Here is a 21,904-nt window from a genome sequence, read left to right as displayed (position 1 = left end):
TCCAATCAAATCAAAGAAATGGCTATTACACCAAGGCACAATTATATGCTTTTGACCTCTGTACTTGGCCATAGCAGTCTACTGGGCATTTGCCTGGTTTCCCCGATGACTAGTCCGAGCCTGACGATTTTGGCATTTCCCAGCGATCTCATTTTATGAATTTCTTAGCCTTGAATTCTTGTATAAAAGCATATAAATGTACCTTGGTGTAATAGCCATTGCTTTGATTTGATTGGATATATTTTCTGGCCTTTTCATTTTTTGACCATTCTTTTGTTTGATTTATTATTTATTTAAAGTAGATTAAAAAAAAAATAATGTAAAAAGTATACATTAATGGTTGCTATACCTCTGTGTATTAACTTGCCATTCCTTTATTTCAGTTTAAGAATCCCCTACTCATGCTCTTACTTGCATCCGCTGTTATCAGCATATTAATGCATCAGTTTGATGATGCTGTCAGTATCACTGTGGTAAGTGATTTTCTGAATATCTTTTCATTGTTGTGTTTCTGCATTACAAAAAAAAAATATAATAAAAGAAAAGCACATTAGGGTTTTATTTTCCATACAGCACTATTATTGTCATGTGTATTCTGCAGCAGTGAGATACATCTGTAGTTTTCTATAGCCCCCCCTCCCTCCCCCAAAAATTGAAAAATGCGATTTTTGTTTTCTTCTCTTTGTTTTAGCCAAACGTCGTTTGTTTCAGGAATTTCATTTGTTTTAATATATGGAATATGTAGTTTTTCTTTTGATTGATTTTTTTTACTTATAAATTATAAGCTTATGACATGGTGTTACAATATTATTGCTAAAACCTATGTAGACTGAAGACCATAACCAGAGAATGTATGTCTGTATGCCATTATGAATGTATGTCTGTGTATGTCTGTATGCCTTTATGAATGTATGTGTGTATGGATGTCAGTGTCTGTATGTCTGTCAGTATGTCTGTATGTATGTATGTGTGTGTATGTATGTATGTCGGTGTCTGTATGTATGTATGTGTCTTTATGTCCTCATGCATTTGTGTCTGTATGTATGTTAGTATGTGTCTGTCTGTCACAATGTATGCCTGTGTGTATGTCTCAGTATGTGTTTGTCAGTATGTATGCGTGTATGTGTGTCTGTTAGTATGTATCTGTGTCCTTTTGTATCAGTGTGTGTGTGTGTATTCCTGTGGGCGGTATTTGGAGGCGAACCCTGTGGGCGGTATTTGGAGGCGGGGCCCAGACCCTGAGCTGAGTTAGGGGCCCCAAAATTTCTGGTGGCGGCCCTGCAGAGACTTACTTCTGCAATGTTGATGGTTTCTTTGTTTTTTGTTTTTTTCATATATTTGGGGTGGTTTGCCTGTTCTCATGTACTTTCAAAAGAGGATCCTTATTGTTAAAGCGACACTATAGTCACCAGAACAACTACAGCTTAATGTAGTTGTTCTGGTGAGTCTAATCATTATATGCAAGCATTTGTTATGGAAACATTGCCTTTTCAGAGAAAAGGCAGTGTTTACATTGCCCCTAGGAACACCTCCAAGTGGCCACTCCTCAGACGGCCAGTGGAGGTGCTTCCTGGCTTAGTGCTGCACAGTAGGCAGCACTGCCGCTCAGCGTCTCCACGCTCTGCATGGGGACGCTGAATTTTCCTCATAGAGATGCATTGATTCAATGCATCTCTCTGAGGAGGTGCTGATTGGCTAAAATGTTGTTTGGCTCTGTCCCCTTGCCGATTTTTATCCAATCCAATGCTTTCCCTAAAGGGAATTCTGATGATGTCACCAAGGGGACGGAGCGAGCGCCGACGGACCCGCGTGGCGCTGGAAATAAGGTGAGTTTTAATTCCTTTTAAGGGGGCTAAGGGGGAGCAAGCCACCTAAATGGTGAGTTTAGTACTATAGGGTCAGGAATACATGGTTGTGCTCCTGACCCTATAGTGTTCCTTTAACAAATCTTGACCTTGTAGTTCTGTTTGGAACAAATTTTTAAAAAGCAAACTTATGTATTAAAGTTTATTATTTACTAGATAATCTGACATTTTGCATAAAATGTAGAGTGTATGTAAGTGTATAAAAGTATTATGCTCCTAATATAACAAAATGACTTTCAATGTATACTAAAAAAAAAAAAATAAAAAAAAATTTGTGAGTGAATAGTTTTTTTTTTTTATGTCTTCACACATTCTTGAACTTTTGTATCCCTTTTTTTTTTTTTTTTTTTTTTTAAAATAAAACCGGCACAAATCTCTCAAAAGCTACAGGGAGCAAAATATTTAATATAATATAAAATAGCTCCACGCATTGAAATCTATGCCTTTAACCCCTTAAGGACACATGACAGTTTGGTCCTTAAGGGGTTAAGGGTCTTATAAGTAAAAAGTCATTTCTCTTATATTTGTGCTGCTATATCAAAAGTACACTAATATATATTGGTTTGTTAATCTGTTCAGTCCGTATCTGAGGGAACAGTTTTTATGTCTGGGGTATCAATCTTTTATCGAGATGGCTAGTAGATTCCAAGCTGGTGTGTGGCTACAGTTTTGTATTTTACTTAAAGTTGATGACCTACAAGCCCACGAAGTATCATCGGAAGCTACTATTCATGATGATTTAACCTGTCATGATAGTTTTACTTAAAGGGACACTAAGCACCTAGACTACTTCAGCTCATTGGTGTGGTCTTTGTCCCCCATAATCCTGCAGTGTAAACCATAGCATTTTTAGAGAAAACGCCTTGATTCCCTCTGTGCAGGCGCATTATCCCACCCCTCCCCGTTGGAAGATGGAGTAGGTAAAGCGACGACCCATCGCCAAGGGTCAGATTTGTTTTCCTTTCACTATAGAATCCTTTTAACCCCTTAAGGACACATGACGTGTCTGACACGTCATGATTCCCTTTTATTCCAGAAGTTTGGTCCTTAAGGGGTTAAAAGAAAATGCTTTTTGTTAACTTCAAAGAGGAAGTTGCATGTGTATGATATATTATAAAAAGTTCAGATTGTGACCAGACTTGTACCTTTTGCAGCTATTTTTAATGATCTTTTGAAGCCATGCTAATAATATGTTCAAACTTTGTAAAATATTCCAGCTTAATGTGATGGGCCTCCTTTTCCATTCTAATATCTGTCTAATACTTGCACTTGCTCTTCAGCCTGTAATGTCTGCTTTCTCTTGCGTTTAGTTTAGAGCAATTTGTGAGGAATCATGAATACATTTCTTGTAATGAGATTTGACTTCTTGAAGATAATTCCATTGAGACTACTATGATGGACTATCATATGCAGATGTGTTTTGCAGAATAGTAAAAAATAGTGATTTAGTCCCTTCAGATTACCAAGTTAGCTGTGGAACAGAAAAAGACCCCACTGGCTATTTCATTAAAAGGGGCACAGAGGTCCATGTCTCCCATTTTCTTCTCTCTTCCTTTCATAACCTCTCTTTTCCACTCTCGTGCTGAGAGACTCGCTTTTAAGAAAACGTTTTGTAGTTCACTGTATTTTTCTCTTTAATTTAACTTTTTGGACCATTATGCTGATATGATTTGAGCGGGACTATAGCTCTTTCATTTGTATTCATTTACCCTTGCCTCTTTGGATCCTATTACGAAAATGCCCCTCCTGTTCAGGATGGGAAGCAATCACATGCAAAACTTTTGATTAAAATGCATGTATGTGCAAGAATAAAAATGACAAACATTTTTTAACTCAGTAGAGTCATCCAGACGTAACTGAGGATCAAAACATCAGTCCCCGTAGGATAAAATCCTTCCAGGAGCAAAACCGCAACCGGCTAAACACACCCACCAGAATTCACAGTCGGCTCACCTGGGAGGGGTAGGAGTAGCCATTTTTGCTCGAGGAACCTTAGATCACATTGAGGTCACCTGAGTGAGACATGAGGGTAGACTAAATGGAGGCACAAAAGAGGCCAGATGAAAAATGTCCAGGGCTTTGAAGGCTTTAACATCACCCCAATATATCAAGATACGGGCTTCTCATGTTGAAATGTCACCAGTTTAATGAGAACCCCCTGGTGCTTTTCACTTTTTGTAGCAGCTTTCTTCTCTTCTGGAAGGAGAAGGACCAGGTCCTGAAACTGTTCAACTGAGGCATATTCATATGTGATTGAGACATCTCAAGCAGCCTGCAATAAGACCTATTTTGTGCTGTTATAATGCCTGAGGGCAAGGATATATATATATATATTATGTTTTAAGATTTTTATTTTTCAGTAGGTCAAAAGGGAGTGGTGGATACAGAAGAAAGAGAAAGGGGGAGGGGTACATGGGGGGGTGGGAGTACATATCCAAGGCATTTTGGCATAACAAGATCATGTTATCAATACAACGTGGTGCATGCAGTTTAATATATCAACATCTATTTATAATGCGTCAGAGTTGTGCGCCCTAGTTGATACAATCTATAAGGAGAAATCCTGATTGTTATGACAATTAACTGCAATCCAGTGTGGTAACATTTATGGAGTAAGGGAGCGATTAAGAGTTCTTACCATGAACTCTGCAGGTGGGTGTCATTTGTTTAAAAAAAAAAAAAGGGGGAAGAGAACAGAAAGTAAAAAGGGGTGTGGGGAGCAACATTCCAGAATTGTAAGTTCAACCTCCTTGGTCGCATATGGGTCCGTCCCTCTGTTTCAAAACCGCTAATGTGGGTGTTTCCCCTCCTTTTTTTTTCTTCCTTCCCTCCTCCCTCCCCTCCCCTGCTATTGTGAAATAAACGCTCTTATTGTTAGCAAGTGACTGGAGGGAGGGCGAGCTCAGCTTTCAATGAAGGGTGTCAATTATGTGTGTGGAAGTTCCACCGGGTTTAATAGTGGCATTGTAGTATCAACGTCTCCTGTGTGATATATGTGTTATCAACCATCGAATGGGAGGATAGTGTATGTTCCATGTGGTGAACCCGTATTGTTGTGCCGTTTAGATAACCGGTCGTGTTGGTGGAATTGCCTTGGCGTTGGGACGTTAGGCCACGGTACATGTGTCGGTGTGTGAGTATATGTGTCGACCGGCTGAGCTGCCGTGGTCTGGTGTGAGTCCCGGATGGTCAGTGGATGGGATGTTTGTGAGCGTTAGTGAGGGTTTGCTTGTCCTAATGGTGGGGTTTCGTTCTGTTGCCCTTGGTAGTCTCTCAGGTCTATGGGGACCGTTAGGTGTGTAACATCTTACCCTATAGCGTATCCAGATATTGTCCAGTTACTGTGGGTTGGTATTATAGCTTCAGGTACTAGAGAGTTGGGAAGAGGATTTGGTATATGTGAGGGTTGTGTTCTTTTGGGTGGGCGTATGGGTTGTATGAAGTTGAGGGCCGCTAGTGTATAAGTGTGGGGTGGCGAGGTCGGGTGTTATAGCGGAGTGGAGTCGCTCGGAGTATCGTGGCTGTGGGTTGTAGGGTGGATAGGGGCCTAATTGTGTGATTGTCGTTTGGGTGTGTTGCGTGTACTAGCACCCTAGCCGCGAGAGTGGTCTGTTAGGGACTTATAGGCTCGGGTTGGGGGAGATGGGGGGGGGGGGAAGAGGAGGTAAACGGGTAGGTACCTGGTCCTCAGCCCCCGGGGTGCATCGTCCCATCTGTCGCCCTGGGTGTTTCGATTCAGGATGAGGGCGGGTTTTCTAGCCGGGCTTTTTATCCTTGCTGTCTATGGGACTGCACTCCCACCTGCCCCTACCGCTCGGTTCGTCACATAAACCAACCACGGGAGCCATCTATCCGTGTGTTTCTCTTCCGTACCCGTGAGTGTGGCTTGCACTGATTCCGCTGTGTAGATCTCGTCTACTTTATCCAGCCATTGTGTGACGGTTGGGATGGTGGTTTGTTTCCAGTACTGCGGGATCAGGGCTTTGGCTGCATTCAAGAGATGTCTGAGTATGGACTTCCGGTATGTTCCGATGGGTGTTGGTGTGGAGTGTAGCAAGGCTAGTTCTTTATCGAATGCGCCTGCGTCTCCTAGTATTGCCGTGGTTTCCCGTTGTACCTCCGTCCAGTACGTTGTGATGAGGGGGCAGTCCCACCATATGTGCGTTAGTGTCCCTGGTCCCATGCCACACCTCCAGCATATGTTTGGTATTGTCTGGAAGATTCTATGTAGTTTGTCGGGTGTTTTGTACCACTGGGTCAGGAGTTTAAAGTTTGTTTCTTGGTAATAGGTGCTGGACGAGCTTTTATGGTGTAGGATCAGTATCTTTTCCCATTGGGACTCAGTGAACGTTGTGTCTAGCATCCGTTCCCATCCTCTCTTGTGGGCGTTTTTGGTTTCCAGGTGTCCAACCAGGAGATGCTGGTAGAGGAGGGAGAGGGCTTTGTCCGGTGTAGTTTTATTGTCGCAGAGGCCCTCGAACCATGTTAGGTCTCGGTGGATCCTAGCCCTGTTTGGGAGGGTCTGGTAGAAGTTTTTGAGTTGCGCGTATCGGAGAGTTTGCATAAGTGATGCTGGGGGGCCATCAGTCAGTTCTCTTAAGGATCTTAAGTTCGCGTTGCCTAGAGCTCGGTATATAGGAATGTGATCGCCCTCGGTGATGAAACCCCAGGCTTGTGGGTGTGTTCCTCCTCCTATTTTGGGGTTGTGCTGTACTTGAATCAATGGGCTTGGGGCCGGCGAGACATTGATGGCTCCTCTGAGGCGGTCCCACACCTTCAGCGTGTGTGCTACTATAGAGGTTGGGTCAAGGGTAGCAGGTGAGGAGTTACCCGCGTTCCATATCCTCGGAATCAAGTTTGGGTGAAGGTGTCCTTTGTCGAGCGCAACCCATTGTTTGTGGTGTGGGTGGGCATGCCAGTCCAAGATTCTCTGTAAGATGGCCGCCTGGTGATATTTGCGCATGTCCGGTAGTGCAAGACCCCCCCAGGGTCTCGGGAGGCCGAGGAGGTCGCGGCGGATTCTCGCCTGTCGTCCGTTCCAGACGTATCGGGTCATAGCGGTTCGTAGTGAGGAGAAAAAGGTTGTCGGCAGGGCCAGGGGTAGTGTTTGGTATAGGTAGAGTAGTCTGGGTAGCACGTTCATCTTCAGAACTGCCACTCTACCTATCCATGATATGTGGGGGTATGTCCAGTTCTTCAGGTCTTGTAGTATACGTTGGAGAAGGGGCACGTAGTTTATCCGGTATAGTTCTGACATATTCTTAGGAAGAGCTATTCCGAGGTACCGCATGTGGGACGGGCCCCATCGGAAGGGGTATCGGCTTTTTAGGGTTTCTTCGTCTGATGCAGGTACCGTGAGATTTAGTACCTCGCATTTTGCCATATTCAATTTAAAATTTGACAATTGTCCGTATTCCTCCAATAGTGTCATCAGGCCGGTCAGTGTGGTCTCCGGTTTGACCACGTAGAATAGGAGGTCATCTGCATAGGCTGCCACTTTGTGTGTGGAGGCCTGCCACGGGAAGCCTTGTATCTCTGCCGTCTGGCGGACCGCTTCCAGGAAAGGTTCTAGGGAAAGTGCGAAGAGCATTGGGGACAATGGGCAGCCCTGTCTTGTGCCGTTCCGTATCTGGAACGAGTCCGTGAGTGCGCCATTAACCCTGACTCTTGCGTTCGGTCCGTTGTAGAGTGCTTGGATCCATAGCATCATGTGGGCCCCTATTCCCATTTCCCGTAGGGTGTTCATGAGGAATGACCAGTCTACCCGGTCGAATGCCTTCTCGGCATCCGTGGATAAGAGGAGGGTTTGGATCTTATGATGTCGTGCTAGGTGGTGGATGGATAGAGTGCTCAGGGTGCTGTCCCTGGCCTCCCTCCCGGGTATAAAGCCGGTTTGGTCGGGGTGTACAAGTTTTGGCAGTAGGGGACCCAGTCTGTTGGAGAGGATTTTCGTGAGAAGTTTCACGTCCACATTGAGAAGGGAAATAGGTCTGTAGCTACTACAGAGTTCCGGGTTCTTCCCTGGTTTGGGGAGGACCGTGATGGTAGCCGATAGTGATTCGTGGTGAAGAAAGGCTCCGGTTGTGAGGGCGTTAAGGGCTAACGTAAGCTTTGGGATGAGTATGGTTTTAAACCGCTTATAGTATTCCAGTGTGAATCCATCCGGTCCGGGAGCGCGTCCCGTTTTAGCGACCTTGATGGCCCCAGCTATCTCTGCTTCTGTGATCGGGGCTTCCATGGCCTCTCTTTCGTCCGGTTGGAGCCTGGTCGCGATGTGCATCCTCAGGTAATCTTGCATACGTCGTTGTCTCTCTTCCTCCCGCGTCTGTTGGTCGGGTTGTTCGATGTTGTATAGCGCAGCATAGAAGGTCCGGAATTCGGTCGCGATCCTGTCCGGGAGTTGGGTAATCGTTCCATCAGCCTTCCGAAGCTTGTGCACCTGAGCCAATGATTGGGGGCCCTTGAGCATTTTTGCCAAGAGTTTGCCCCCCTTGTTCGCGTGTTGGTAGAAGAACGCCTTCGAACGTTTTATTGAGCGGTGGTGGATTTGGGTGATGAGGTCTCGCAGGGACCTGCGTGCCTCTAGTAGTTTAGCATGGGTCGAGATCAGTTGGGATCGTTGGTGTAACGACTCCAACTCCGCAATTTTCTCTATGAGGTCAGTCATCTGTTGTCGGGTTTCCCTTCGCTTTTGGGCAGTGAGGCTAAGCAGTGTGCCCCTAATGACGCTCTTGTGCGCCTCCCAAACTGTGGTAGCCATTTGGTCGTCCGTTGTGTTCAGGTCGAAGTACGTGTTTAGTGCCTCGCTTACCTTGTCCCGTATCCCCGGGTCTAGAAGGAGGGAGTCTTGCAGTCGCCATGTTCTCGTGGCGGGGCGCATCAGCGGCGAGTCCACTACCATGACAGCTGAGCCGTGATCGGACCAGAGGGCTGGCTCCATCGCCACAGATTGCAGCTTCGGGAGGTGTTCCTGTTGCATAAATAAGTAATCTAATCTGGCGTGCCGTTTATGGAGAACCGAGTAGTGGGTGTATTCCTTATCTGTGGGGTGGGTTGCCCTCCAGCAGTCCACGAGTCTTAGATTGCGTAAGGATGTTTGTATACTCCTCAGGGCCCCTTGTGGGATGCTGCTATGCCCTGTGGAGGAGTCTAGCAGTGGGTGTAAGGGGGTGTTGAGGTCCCCTCCTAGCATCAGGGTCCCCTCCGTGAAGGAGGAGAGTTGGGACAGGGTCCTGCGGATATGTTGGGCCTGGTTGCGATTCGGCACGTACAGTGTCGCAAATGTGTATATACGGTCCTGTATTTCGCCTTTTAAAAAGAGGTAGCGTCCCTGGGGATCTATCAGTCTACCTAGTTCTCGGAACTGAAGTTTCGCTGCAAGGAGGATTGCTACCCCAGCCCGTTTTGCGGATGGGTGGTTGCTGAAGACACCTGTCGGGTATTCTCTGCTTTTCAGCGGAGGTACAGATCCTTCTTTAAAGTGGGTTTCTTGCAAAAAGGCCACCGCGATGTGGCGTCTGCGGAGGTCTCGAAGCAATTGTGTGTGTCTCTCTGGTATATTTAATCCCCTACAGTTCAGGGTTAGGATCCTGTATGGGTCTGGAAGGTAGGTCCTAGGGGCTCCAGTTGTGTGCGTGGATTGCACCTGGCTTGAGGCGGTGGGTGCAGCCATTTCACGCCGCGCCGGTGTCTGGCTTTCCAAGGGCCCGGGTAGCGTCCGGGTGAGCGAGCTCCCGGGGGCACGGCTGGCACCTAGGTTGGGTGAGGGGTGGGGGTGAGGTAGGGCGGGGTTGGGTATTGAGAGTGTATCGGGGATCGTCTCAATAAAGTGACGACTGCGGTACCGAGGGTCGGCGGCGATTGCCCTTCCCGGTCGGGGAGGGGTTTCGTGCGCCTGCGGCGGCAGCCAACGATGTGACCCACCAGTTATCCAACAGCGGTGTCCCACCGGCGGCTCCCCGCAGGGTTTTTAGTGCGCGCACGAACTGGAGTGGGGTAAGTGGTACCTTCTCCTAAGGTCGTTCCAGTTGGCCCTAGTATATGAGCCCTATTGGTATAAGTGTATCGAGGAGTCGAGTGGTTGTCCACCAGTGCTCAGCCACCGTGTATGTAGCTGTGTTCCTGTGAGTGTTGCTTGTGTATTCTATACACACATTAGGGGTTGTATTGTGGATGTGTGTCGATTTCTTAATGGGGGAGAGGTGGGGTACTACGTCCCGCGCGGAGTATCAAAGGTGTCTCTATTTCTGTCCTGGGGTGGGCCTACCGTCTAGGGGACCCTGGGGTAGTGATCGGGTTGTCTGTATCGCCCATATCTGTCAGGATGGGGTCAGTGTTGGCTGCCTGTCTTACGCCCGTGAGGGCCGGAGGGGGGGTGGGCCCTGGCATAGGAGAGTGGTCCGGGGGGCCTGTCATAGCTCGGGTGCAGCTGGTTGGTTGGCACAGTCGAGACTGGTGTGATAAGCTTCCGGTATTGGGTTAGGCATGTCCTCTGGTGTGCCCTCTGCGCTGTCGCCTTATGTGGTGCATGTGTAATGTGCAGCGTGTGTCCTGTGTACCAGCGCCAGTTGGTTCCAGCAAACCGAGCAAACATAGGTCAAGTTGGCATGTTAAGGGCGGTGATGCCTTCGCAGGAGCATGTTCAGTTATACCAGCAAAATATACAGTACATATAAATATGCAGTACATATTACAAAATACACAGTACATATTTCACGTCAATACTGCATGAAGAAGACACCCTCTGCTGTCTATATTACTATGTAAACCAGTCTGCACAAGTAGGCCCTAATCCTGTGAGCCAGTCCCAAGGCACTGAGCCCCCGTTCATCGGGGCGCGCTAGGGGACCGGCACTGAGGCTGCCTCGGGTACCATAAGTGGTGTCACATGAACGGCTGTGGGTGTAACGCGTTGTGCGCATCAGGGCCTGTAAAAGGGCGGGTTCCAGGGGGGCACGATGGATTGTAAAAGCATCACTCGTAAGAGTGTGTGTTAGAGGTGGAGCGTATGCCCCTCAATATGTCGCTGTTATGTTCGGGTGTGTAAGGGTTTAGTGGCTCATTCTCCAGCCAGGCGCGTTCGCCTGTTGTGTCAGGCTCTAGTTGCTGCCTGGTATCTGTGAGCTGGGGCAGCCTGTGTCCTCTGGAGTAGCGTTAAGTCACTATGTGTTGGTAGGGCGTGTGTCATGGCCCAAGGTATCATTTTAACGTGTGCCCTCCATCGCATGCCCCCCTGGCCGGGGACAGGTGTGTTGCCCGCTGCGCAAGTGCACCACACACTAGGAGACCAAACATCATCCCCAGGCTAATTTCGGAGCATTCAGCCCGGTATTAACTATATCAGGTAAGCCTGTTTGTAGATGAGCGGTGTGTTCATCCCATCCCCACACCCCAGTTCTCTGAGGGGAGTGTGCGGTTCAGCCGCGTAGCCCCAAGCAGTCCCAGTCCAGGAATCCCCAACCCGCTCCCCCCCCCAATAGCTGTAGTGAGCGTGGCAGGTATGTGTTGCTGGGGGCGCCAGCAACCAGGTAGTGTCCTCGGCATTGTCGCAGGGGTCGACCCCAGTTCTCTGAGGGGAGTGTGCGGTTCAGCTGCATAGCCCCAGGCAGCCCCAGTCCAGGAAACCCCAGCCCGCTCCCCCCCCCCCCAATATCTGTGGTTAGCGTGGCAGATATGTGTTGCGTTGCTGGGGGCGCCAGCAACCAGGTAGTGTCATCGGTACTGTAGCAGGGGTCGTCCCCAGTTCTCTGAGGGGTATATATATATATTAGACCCCCTTATCATCTTGAGACTATCATAGAGCTGTGTGTTTTCTTGTCAACTTGCCACAGAACAGTTGGCACGTCATGACAATTTCAACCACAGTATTCAGCAGGTATTTGGCCATAACAACTTAAGAAGGTATCCTTAGAAGAACATTACTTATTTGCAGTCTATGGGAAATTACATCCACTGCATCCTCCAGGGTAGAGATTTTCAGCAGTGTACTGATGAAAAGAGATCACCAACTCCATTTTCTCCTCCAGCCTTTCGGTCTGAATGTGCTTTTTAAGAGTGCTTGCAGACTTCTCAATCTCCACTACAGTAAAGGATTGCATATCAGCCATCAAGCAATGATGTGCAGCATTGTCCTGTTTGGATTTTGGAGCAGAGCCTCTTCTTGTCTCCAGAAGTGGAAGATGGAAGACAACTTTTTTTATTGCTGAATTTAGTCAGGAAGTGTCTATGACTTGCGTATAGTTAAATATTTTATATTTTGGATGATTTTAGGAAATGCTTAGAACAACAATACCTACTTAATCTGTAGAGTTAAGCCTAACTGTCCTCTGTAGTGAATTAACTTTTTATTTGACAAGGATACAATCTTAATTTACTAGAAAATATTTTTTTACTCCTTGAATAATTGATCTTTGACTTCCTCAATCAATTACACTCTGCCATAAAAATGAGTTTTACACACACATATACATATTTATTTATTTATTTTCTTCTTCTTCAAGGTAATAGCTAATTTAGCCATAAAGCAGTACATTTTGTAGAGGAATTAAAGGGAACCTGGCATCACAGGTGGTTAACAAGTTCAGATTTCACATATGCCACTTTTTTTCAAATGAGATTTTTCTTGAACCCATCAAAACTACAGGTGGCAACGTTTAGACACTGGTGTTGAAGATTTGTGCATTCATCTTCACTGGGTACTGGAAATAGGATTTTATCCTATGTAGAACCTGGGCTTCAATTACGTAACAATGAGTGCCTATCACAATATACTGTTATCAAGCCTATATATTTAGCCTATGGGGAACTCACCAGCGTGTGTGTAATATATATGTATATATATGTGTGTGTGTGTGTGTGTGTGTATGTGTGTGTGTGTATATATATATATATATATATATATATATATATATATATATATATATTCTTTCTTAAAGATTGCTTCTGCCACACCCATCATGGTGTCCTGGAATGGATGTGAGTGAGATCTCACAATTCCTAAAGTTCTGTATGCCAAGGGCATAGGAGTAAATCCCAAGGAGATGAGGGAAAAAAAAACGTTGCCAGCATTTTGCCTAGCACAGCATATAGATAAATGATTGTCCTTTTTAATGTTTGTCATGACAGGTGCTGATAAGAATATGGGTATGAATTTAAATGAATTTGTTGAGGGACAATTGATATTTTTCTGTCTGCTTTCCTCTGCAATAGCAAGATTATATTCTATGCGGGTGCATACCGAGGGCGTCTTCTGCAATTCATTCCATGCTGGTCTTTGTACTATAACTCTCCGTGGCAGTGAGCTAAGTGTAAGCTAGAGGCCTTGTCACAGTAAGAGCAGAGCAGGCATTTATGTGTTTTTTGTTCACAACCTTCTATTCTTCAGATGAGGAAATTGTGTTCATTCTGATAGCAAATTCTATCTGATTGCAAACTATACCTTTTTTTTTTTTGTTCAAAGTCCAGGAATAGCAGCTAAAATTGCAGACATATCCTCGATCCACCTGCACAACATGCTGATATTATGGTTTATCAAAGCATTTTCAACTCAGTAGGAAAACCTAATGCACGTTGGATGATAATGCTGTGCAATTTTCACAGCATAATTAGGAGCGATTAATGACAGCACCGTGCAGTTTTGCAGTATGTTTTGGGGACAAGCAGGGACAAGGGATATGTTTAAACTTTTAACAGCTCTATGTTCAAAACCAAACATATGCCTAGGCTTAAACTCCTGAATTAAGCAAATTTCTCTCTTGTAAAGTCCGCATCTTCCTCATGGACCTAGGAATTTAAAGAAACTTTGTTATAGTAAATATTTTTGGTAAGAAATGCATCTGACCTGACTTTAATTGTACCTGATTTACCTGCTTTTTACCCCTCCAGGCTATACTTATTGTTGTCACAGTTGCCTTTGTCCAGGTAAGTGCTTTCACTATCACTTAAATGCCATGAATCATACCCCCCTTCTGATCATAGTTTGCTTTATACATTGTCTATACCAGGGGTCCTCAAACTTTTTAAACAGGGGGCCAGTTCACGGTCCCTCAGACACTGTTGGGGGCCAGACTTTAAAAAAAAAATTAACAAATTCCTATGCACACTGCACACACACGCATAAGGACATAAAACCACACACACACACATACGGACATTCATAAACAGACATACATATATACGGACATACATACTGAACTACACACACATATATACAGATACATACACACAGACAGACATGCATACATACACACACACACACACACACTGACATACAAACATACACACACACACTGACATACATACAAACATACATACACACACAAAATACTGAAATACACACATACACATACATGCAGATACATACATAGACACAGACAGGCATACATACATACATACTGACATACACACACGCAGGAGGGTGACTGTGGCTGATGGGAGTCGGCGTGGCTCACGCAACTTGGCTCTCTTCCCTCCCGTGCGGAGCGAGCTGGGAGGAAGTGACCTACGACCGTCACTTCCTCCCAGCACTACTTTGTGACTGCCATTTTTATTTTTATTTTTTTAAAGGGGCCCGGTCGTGCTATTGCACGGCCGCAGCGCTGACAGGAACCCTGAACATATAGGGCCCATTGGGTGGACCTGAGTGCTTGGGCCGGATTTGGGACACTGGCGGGCCAGATCCGGCCCACGGGCCGAACTTTGAGGACCCCTGGTCTTATACGCTCCATATACTAAATCTTTAATAAAATTAACTGTTTGTTATTTACATTTTTGCATGTTGTTACTGTTTTTCTTTTGTCGTTTCTGCATTTGGCATGTAATATGTAATATCTGCACAACTTATCCATGCCCCAATGATAGCCCATTGTCTTCATACGTCCTTTCTATCAAATAATATGTTTATAGTACTATTAATTCTATATTTATGAAGATATCAACATTTTCCTTCACGCTGAAACCTTTGTTCTTACAGCCTAATTTTGTTCCAGCTGGAGGAATATATTACCAGCTACATTGTTAGTTATAATGACAATTTTACAGAATGTAGATTACTCAATTAGATTAACTCATCCATGTTATTTATCCTTTGTCCTTCATCAGCTCATCACTGTAGGACTTGATTTCAGACTGTGCGCCCAGTATTTTGTTTCAGGGTTATTGTGAAGCTCTTTTATCTTGCTTTCTCTCTCTTTTGCAACTCTAGGAGTATCGCTCGGAAAAATCTCTGGAAGAACTGAGCAAACTTGTACCACCAGAATGTCATTGGTATGTGCTGTGTAATAGATTTTACAGATCGCATTGTACATCATCAGGCTAATATCTGACATGAGTTTACGAGTGTGTCTGTTTCCTTTCTGAACTGTTCCTTACTTCCTTTTCTGTGCTAAAGTTCAGAATCTCCACCGGCATCAGTTCTTTCTTTTATTCCCTATATTCCAGGCATTATTTTTTGTTTTCCACTGTCATGGTTTCATTAATAGTCTTTCTCTACTGTAAACTGCTTTCTATTCTTATTATAATACAGTCCCTCACTCCCACATTACGCTGATCCTTATGTCTCAACTCCTGATATTTCTAACCGTAATGGAATCTGGAAAGTGTAAATCGGTATGTGTATATATATATTCCTCATAGATGCTCACTCTCAGGATTATTCACTAAAGTAAGGACTTCAAAGTGAATTCAAAATTAATTAAAAGATTTAAGGGATATTCCAACCATCTTAACTACTGCAGCTTACTGTAATGTACCCAGTCACCGTTTCCCGGTAATAAGGCAAACTGCTTTACAACAGTTTGCTTCCTTACCTGGTTGCCTGGTACCTGGTCTCCTGTGAAGCAGGGTTTACAACGTCCATCTTCTGTAGAGCTGCAGAACTTGGATGTCAATCATACCTGTCATTCATTGGCTTAGAGCATGATCTAATCTGTCTCTGCTAAATTGGCACAGATTTGACGTTAGCCAGCTCCGAACTCTTTGGACTGTATGATGACGCCCCATAATGCTGCCACAGGTGAAGTTACACCTGCGGCATCAAAGAGGGTTAAATTTGGTATGTGCTGTTCACAGCAAAACACTGCACATACAGACTCTAGGCACGATGACCATGTCAGATCACTGAAGTTTTCACGGTGCCTGGAGTAACCCTTAGAAAGAATAATGAACAAGGAGAGCACACTTTGAAAACAGATTGACAAATGAGTATACTCCAAGCTACAGAAAGAAAAGATACTTACTGAAAAGTCTCTGTTCCCAAAGAGTCTTAAATCTAAAATTAAAAATGAATTAAGGAGCACATCCCATAAAAAGCAAAAAGATTATTTATTAGTTTATGAACAAGAGCGGACATATAACATCTTACAAAAGATTCACAATCATGAATTTATTCATCAAAAGGAAAAAAACGGTAAAAGAACCCAAAACTCATGAATCCAAAATAAAAAAGAAAAATCAAACAATGCACAGTAATAAAGTAAGACAAGGAGTAACCCTTTCAGGCCAGAATAGCCAAATTGAAAGCCGAACTGACTTGGAGAATTTTTCCAATCTGGCTATTTTGGCTTAAATGTTGAATTTCACTTCTTCTTGATTTCCCACTTTAGTGTTGCAGTATGGGTTCTTTTAAGATGTTTACCGCTCTCTGGAAAAATGCACTTGGCAGCTAATGGACAAATATATATTAAAAGGGACCCTTACTATAGTAAGCAAAACCACTACAGCTTAATGTAGTGGTTCTGGTGTCCATAGCATTTCCCTGCAATCTTAGCACTGGTGCATTGGTGCTTAGTAACACCTCTAGTGGCTGTCACTTAGACGAATACTAGAGGTGCTTCCTAATCCAGTGAATTGGCGTTCAGTGTCTCCATGCTCTGCATCTATAGAGCTGCAAAATAATTTTACCTCACATGTGCAATAGTCTCCCAGTGATGATCTCACCCATGGAGGCAGGTCCAGACACGGCAAGACATGCACAGCATGGGTAAAAAGGAAAGTTTAAACCCTTTCCTCTCATTGGAGAGGTATCCGGAAACCTAAACTGTGATTCCTTCTCTATGCACTTCTGTACATGTTTGTACTCCTGGCACTATAGTGTTTCTTTGTTTAACAGTGTAAATTTGCTGTCCCCTCAAAATAACTCCACACACAGCCATTAATGTCTAAACCGTTGGCAACAAAAGTGAGTACACTCCTAAGTGGAAATGTCTAAGTTGGGCCCAAAGTGTCAATATTTTGTGTGGCCACCATTATTTTCCAGCACTGCCTTATCACTCATGGGCATGGAGTTCACCAGAGCTTCACAGGTTGCCACTGGAGTCCTCTTCCACTCCTCCATGACGACATCACGAAGCTGGTGGATCTTAGAGACCTTGCGCTCCTCCACCTTCCGTTTGAGGATGCCACAAAGATGCTCAATATGGTTTAGGTCTGGAGACATGCTTGGCAAGTCCATCACCTTTACCTTCAGCTTCTTTAGCAAGGCAGTGGTCGTCTTGGAGGTGTGTTTGGGTTCGTTATCATGTTGAAATACTGCCCTGCTGCCCAGTCTCCAAAGGGAGGGGGTCATGCTCTGCTTCAGTATGTCACAGTACATGTTGGCATTCATGGTTCCCTCAAAGAACTGTAGCTCCCCAGTGCCGGCAGCACTCATGCAGGCCCAGACCATGACACTCCCATGACCTTGCTTGACTGTAGGCAAGACACACTTGTCTTTGTACTCCTCACCTGGTTGCCGCTACACACGCTTCACACCATCTGAACCAAATAAGTTTATCTTGGTCTCATTGGACCACACGACATGGTTCCAGTAATCGATGTTGTTAGTCTGCTTGTCTTCAGCAAACTGTTTGCGGGCTTTCTTGTGCATCATCTTTAGAAGAGGCTTAATTCTGGGACGACAGCCATGCAGACCAATTTGATGCAATGTGCGGCATATGGTCTGAGCACTGACAGGCTGATCCCCCACACCTTCAACCTCTGCAGCAATGCTGGCAGCACTCATTTGTCTATTTCCCAAAGACAACCTCTGGGTATGACGCAGAGCACGTGCACTCAACTTCTTTGGACGACCATGGCGAGGCCTGTTCTGAGTGGAACCTGTCCTGTGAAACCGATGCATGGTCTTGCCCACCGTGCTGCAGCTCAGTTTCAGGGTCTTGTCAATTTTATTATATACTAGGCCATCTTTAAGTAGAGCAACACTTCTTTTTTTTGCAGATCCTCCGAGAGTTCTTTGCCATAAGGACCCATGTTGAACTTCCAGTGACCAATATGCGAGAGTGTGAGAGCGATAACACCACATTTAACACACCTGCTCCCCATTCACACCTGAGACCTTGTAACACTAACGAGTCACATGACACCGGGGAGGGAAAATGGTTAATTGGGCCCAATTTCCACTTAGGGGTGTACGCACTTTTGTTACTAATGAATTAGACATTAATGACCAGGATTTGAATTGCAGATGTATTATTACTGGGGGGAATACAATTAGCAGGCAATCAGAATATAGCCTTAACACTATATGGCGTTTTCATCATAATATTGTTATTATTTATTTATTTTTTTAACAAATCAAATATTAAAGTAGAAGCAAAGATTATGACCATAGCATTCACTTTGTATACTGTTCCAGTGTATCATGACTGCACTGGAAACATTGCTTCAAATGCATGCATTCTTATTTTTGTACTCTTTTAGTATACGCGAGGGCAGAACGGAGCATACACTTGCAAGAGAACTAGTTCCGGGAGACACTGTTTGTTTGACTGTTGGAGACAGAGTTCCGGCTGATTTACGTTTGTTTGAAGTAAGTGAAAAACTGAACTACTTTTTATCAATAAAATATTGACTCTTGAACCAAAGCATACCACATTCTAAAGTAACACTAGCTTAATGTTCCAGTCATCTAGAACAGGGGTAGGCAACCTTTTAGCAGCACTGTGCCGATATAGGATTGTGATGTCCCGTAGCGTGCCAATCCTATTTTTTTAAATTGAGGTTTGTATGCTGCCGTATTCTGCTTGTGTTATTTTTACTGTAATTGCTTTGTATCGTTGTATTTGTGCGTATATGAGCATTATATTGTATATGTTCGTTAGTAGTTTATGGTATCGTGTATGATACATATGAATGTGGGCTGTGTATGAGGGCTGCTTGTGGAATTGTGTGTGGGTGGATATGTCACATTATGTTATTGGTAGTGTGTGGGGGCTGTTTGGGGCATTGCATGTGAGAGGCTGCATGTGGGGTTGTGTGCATGTATGTGGATTGTTAGTGGTGTTGCGTTTGTGGGGATTGTGTGTTGTGTGTGTGTGTGTGTGGGCTGTTCGTATTATTTGTATGAGGGGAGGGTTATTCTGCATTTCTGTGTATATCTAGCAGTGTGGGTGGGTTCCCTTGGTTCCAGTGGGGACCGGGCTGGCCAGGTACTGGTCAAGGACAGGAGTTGCGATAGCTGTCGAGGGCTGCTCTACTACAGTGTGGATTCCCATTCACAAGTGCTAGGAGGAAGTGATCTGAGATCACTTCCTCTATGTGCTGCAATGCATAAATTGAGGATTGTCCTTCACTACCTTTTCGTATTAGCAGATATCTGAAGTTTTACTGGGACTCGTGATAGGCCAGAGTGCGTTTGGCTCTAGCAGCCTTGAGTGCCGTGCAAAGACATCTCGAGTGCCGTGAATGGCACTAGTGCCATAGGTTGCCTACCCCTGATCTAGAACATAGTGTGGTAAATGGTAGCTCTTCATCAGTTAAAACTAGAGGAGCCATAATTGGATTTACATGATCAAGACAAATAGTTGACACTTAGAACTGGGTATTCTACCAAAGCGGAAATAGCTGAATGTTATTCAGCACAGTCACAGGCCCTTATATTTTATAGTGTTCCATTAATCCACTGAAAAAAAGGTACAATAAAGCCTAGGATGAACACAGTCCTATCCTGACCATGAAACAACTTCAAAAAAGAAAGCTATGCTTTCCCAAGCAGGGCAAACCTCATCAGTGACGCCGACATGCTGGCTTCTTTGGCAGGATGCCGGCGTCTGAACAGAGTGACATCAACCATTTCTATATTCTCTAGCCAGCACTAACAGTGCCAGCTAGGGAGTTACCATGGCAACCAAAGTGGTAGCTATGTGTGGAGAGAAGAAGAACCGCCTGTGGGAGGTCCTTTTTGCTCTCTTTATCAATACAGTCTTCAGCATAGAGTCTATGCTACAAAATTGATTGAGAGGTTGGAGAAAAAATATTTTAAAAGATGCTTTTCTCCTAATCTATACATTTGTAGGCAAAACACCAAAAAAAGTAATATATATATATATTTTTTGTGCATATCCGTCATAAAGTGCGAACATACATAAAGCAGTTGAAACAAAAACATTGCCTTTCCGCCTTTCCCTCCATTGAATTGTGCATGGCGTGAACTTTGATGTCACTTGCTAAATCTTTAATTTTCATTTAATGAAATTGAACAAATATAGAGCATCACTTGAAAAAAAGGTTACCAAGTTATTGGTGATTCTCAGTTTTTATTAAATTTACAGAGAAGTCTTGGAGTAAGCCCATATTATATCACCGTTAATACAATTGTTTCCTAATTTTAAGATTCTTGAAAGACTTGATTTCCTTTTTGATGTATTAATAAAGCTGTGGATCAGCCAGGGATGCATACTACAGCACTATGTTTATATCCTGTTGTACTCCTGTCCATACTTAAATATTGAGTTTAGAAAAGCATGTAATGCGTAAACACTGCACATGCATGGCACAAGCTGGAACAGTCAATCAGTCTAATGTCTCTGGTGTCCTATTTCTCTGAGCTGATCGTTCTCTGTGCTCAGAGAGATACATGCCTAGTGTGTGCTTTCTGTCTGCAATGTGTTTTTATTGGGTACATAAACAGAGTATACATGATGTTGAATAAATTTTTTTTTTACTGCAATAAATGCAGATTTCCTTGTGAAAAATGTCTAAAAAGTTAAATTTTGAGGTAAAATTAGTATTGATTCATTAATTTGCATTTGTTTACATTGCTATATTATGTGTGATTTTGAGCTCCTTCTTACATAGTCGAATGTAGTTTTCTGCATTCTCTGTGACAAAATATAATTAAATCTCATGCTGCTCAGGTGTTTCTTGGCCAGGTGTATATTCTTATGCAAATTTTTGGTAATTCTTGACACTTAATTAGTAGACACTTAATTGTTTATGCATTAAATAGATAACGCATGAAAAAACACATGCAAACCTTTAATTTAAAAATAATTAAAAAAAAAAACATTAAAAAAAAAAAACATCACGTTCAAAGTTCTTATTTTGAATACAATGTCTCAGGCTGTGCAGGGTTTGCAGCGAGTTCTCACCAAATCAGGATCGGACTCAGCCATTCACACTGCTCACTTAAAGGAACACTATAAGGGTCAGGAACACACTATAAGGGTCAGGAACACAAACATGTATGTCTAACCCTACAGTGTTAAAAACACCATCTAGGCCCGCTGCCACTTCCCTTCCCCCTAAATAAAGTAAAATCTTACATTTATTCCAGTCTACTGGTGCTGGCCGTGCCCCTGGTCTGCCTCCTTGGCTGACATCAGAAGTGTTGATCTGAGCCAATCACAAAGCATTGGATTGGCTGAGCTTGTCAAGGAGGCAGGTCAGGGGCAGAGCCAGCACAAGCCAAACACAGCCCTGGCCAATCAGCATCTCCTCATTGAGATGAATTTGATCACTGCATCTCTATAAGGAAAGTTCTGTGTCTCCATGCAGAGGGTGGAGACACTGAATGTCAGTGCGGCACAATGTGCAGCACTACCCCAGAAAGCACCTCTAGCAGTCATTTGAGGAGTGGCCAGTGAAGTTATCAGTAGGCTGTAATGTAAATAGTGCATTTTCTCTGAAAAAAACTGTGTTTACAGCAAAAAGCCTGAAGGGACTGATTCTACTCACCAGAACAAATGCAATAAGCTGTAGTTGTTCTGGTGACTATAGTGTCCCTTTACTTCTGCTGTAGATGAGCTTATCTTGCAAACTATGCA

The 21,904-nt window shown here is 44.1% G+C and overlaps 1 protein-coding gene across 3 annotated transcripts in view; it reads left to right on the top strand.

Moving 5' to 3' along the window:
- Positions 1-21,904, top strand: part of ATP2C1 (ATPase secretory pathway Ca2+ transporting 1) — a 203,403-nt gene that overhangs the window by 113,706 nt on the left and 67,793 nt on the right. For all 3 annotated transcript variants that reach the window (XM_063452172.1, XM_063452173.1, XM_063452174.1), the window contains 4 exons: positions 384-473; positions 13,749-13,784; positions 15,067-15,128; positions 18,561-18,669. In XM_063452172.1, coding sequence (XP_063308242.1) covers positions 384-473; positions 13,749-13,784; positions 15,067-15,128; positions 18,561-18,669 — 297 coding nt within the window. The remainder of the gene's footprint in view (positions 1-383; positions 474-13,748; positions 13,785-15,066; positions 15,129-18,560; positions 18,670-21,904) is intronic.

The sequence above is a fragment of the Pelobates fuscus genome, chromosome 4 (assembly GCF_036172605.1).
Source record: "Pelobates fuscus isolate aPelFus1 chromosome 4, aPelFus1.pri, whole genome shotgun sequence".
In the NCBI taxonomy this organism is placed as follows: domain Eukaryota; kingdom Metazoa; phylum Chordata; class Amphibia; order Anura; family Pelobatidae; genus Pelobates; species Pelobates fuscus.
Note: the sequence above shows the minus strand (reverse complement) of the source record. Positions and strands in the feature narration are given on the sequence as shown.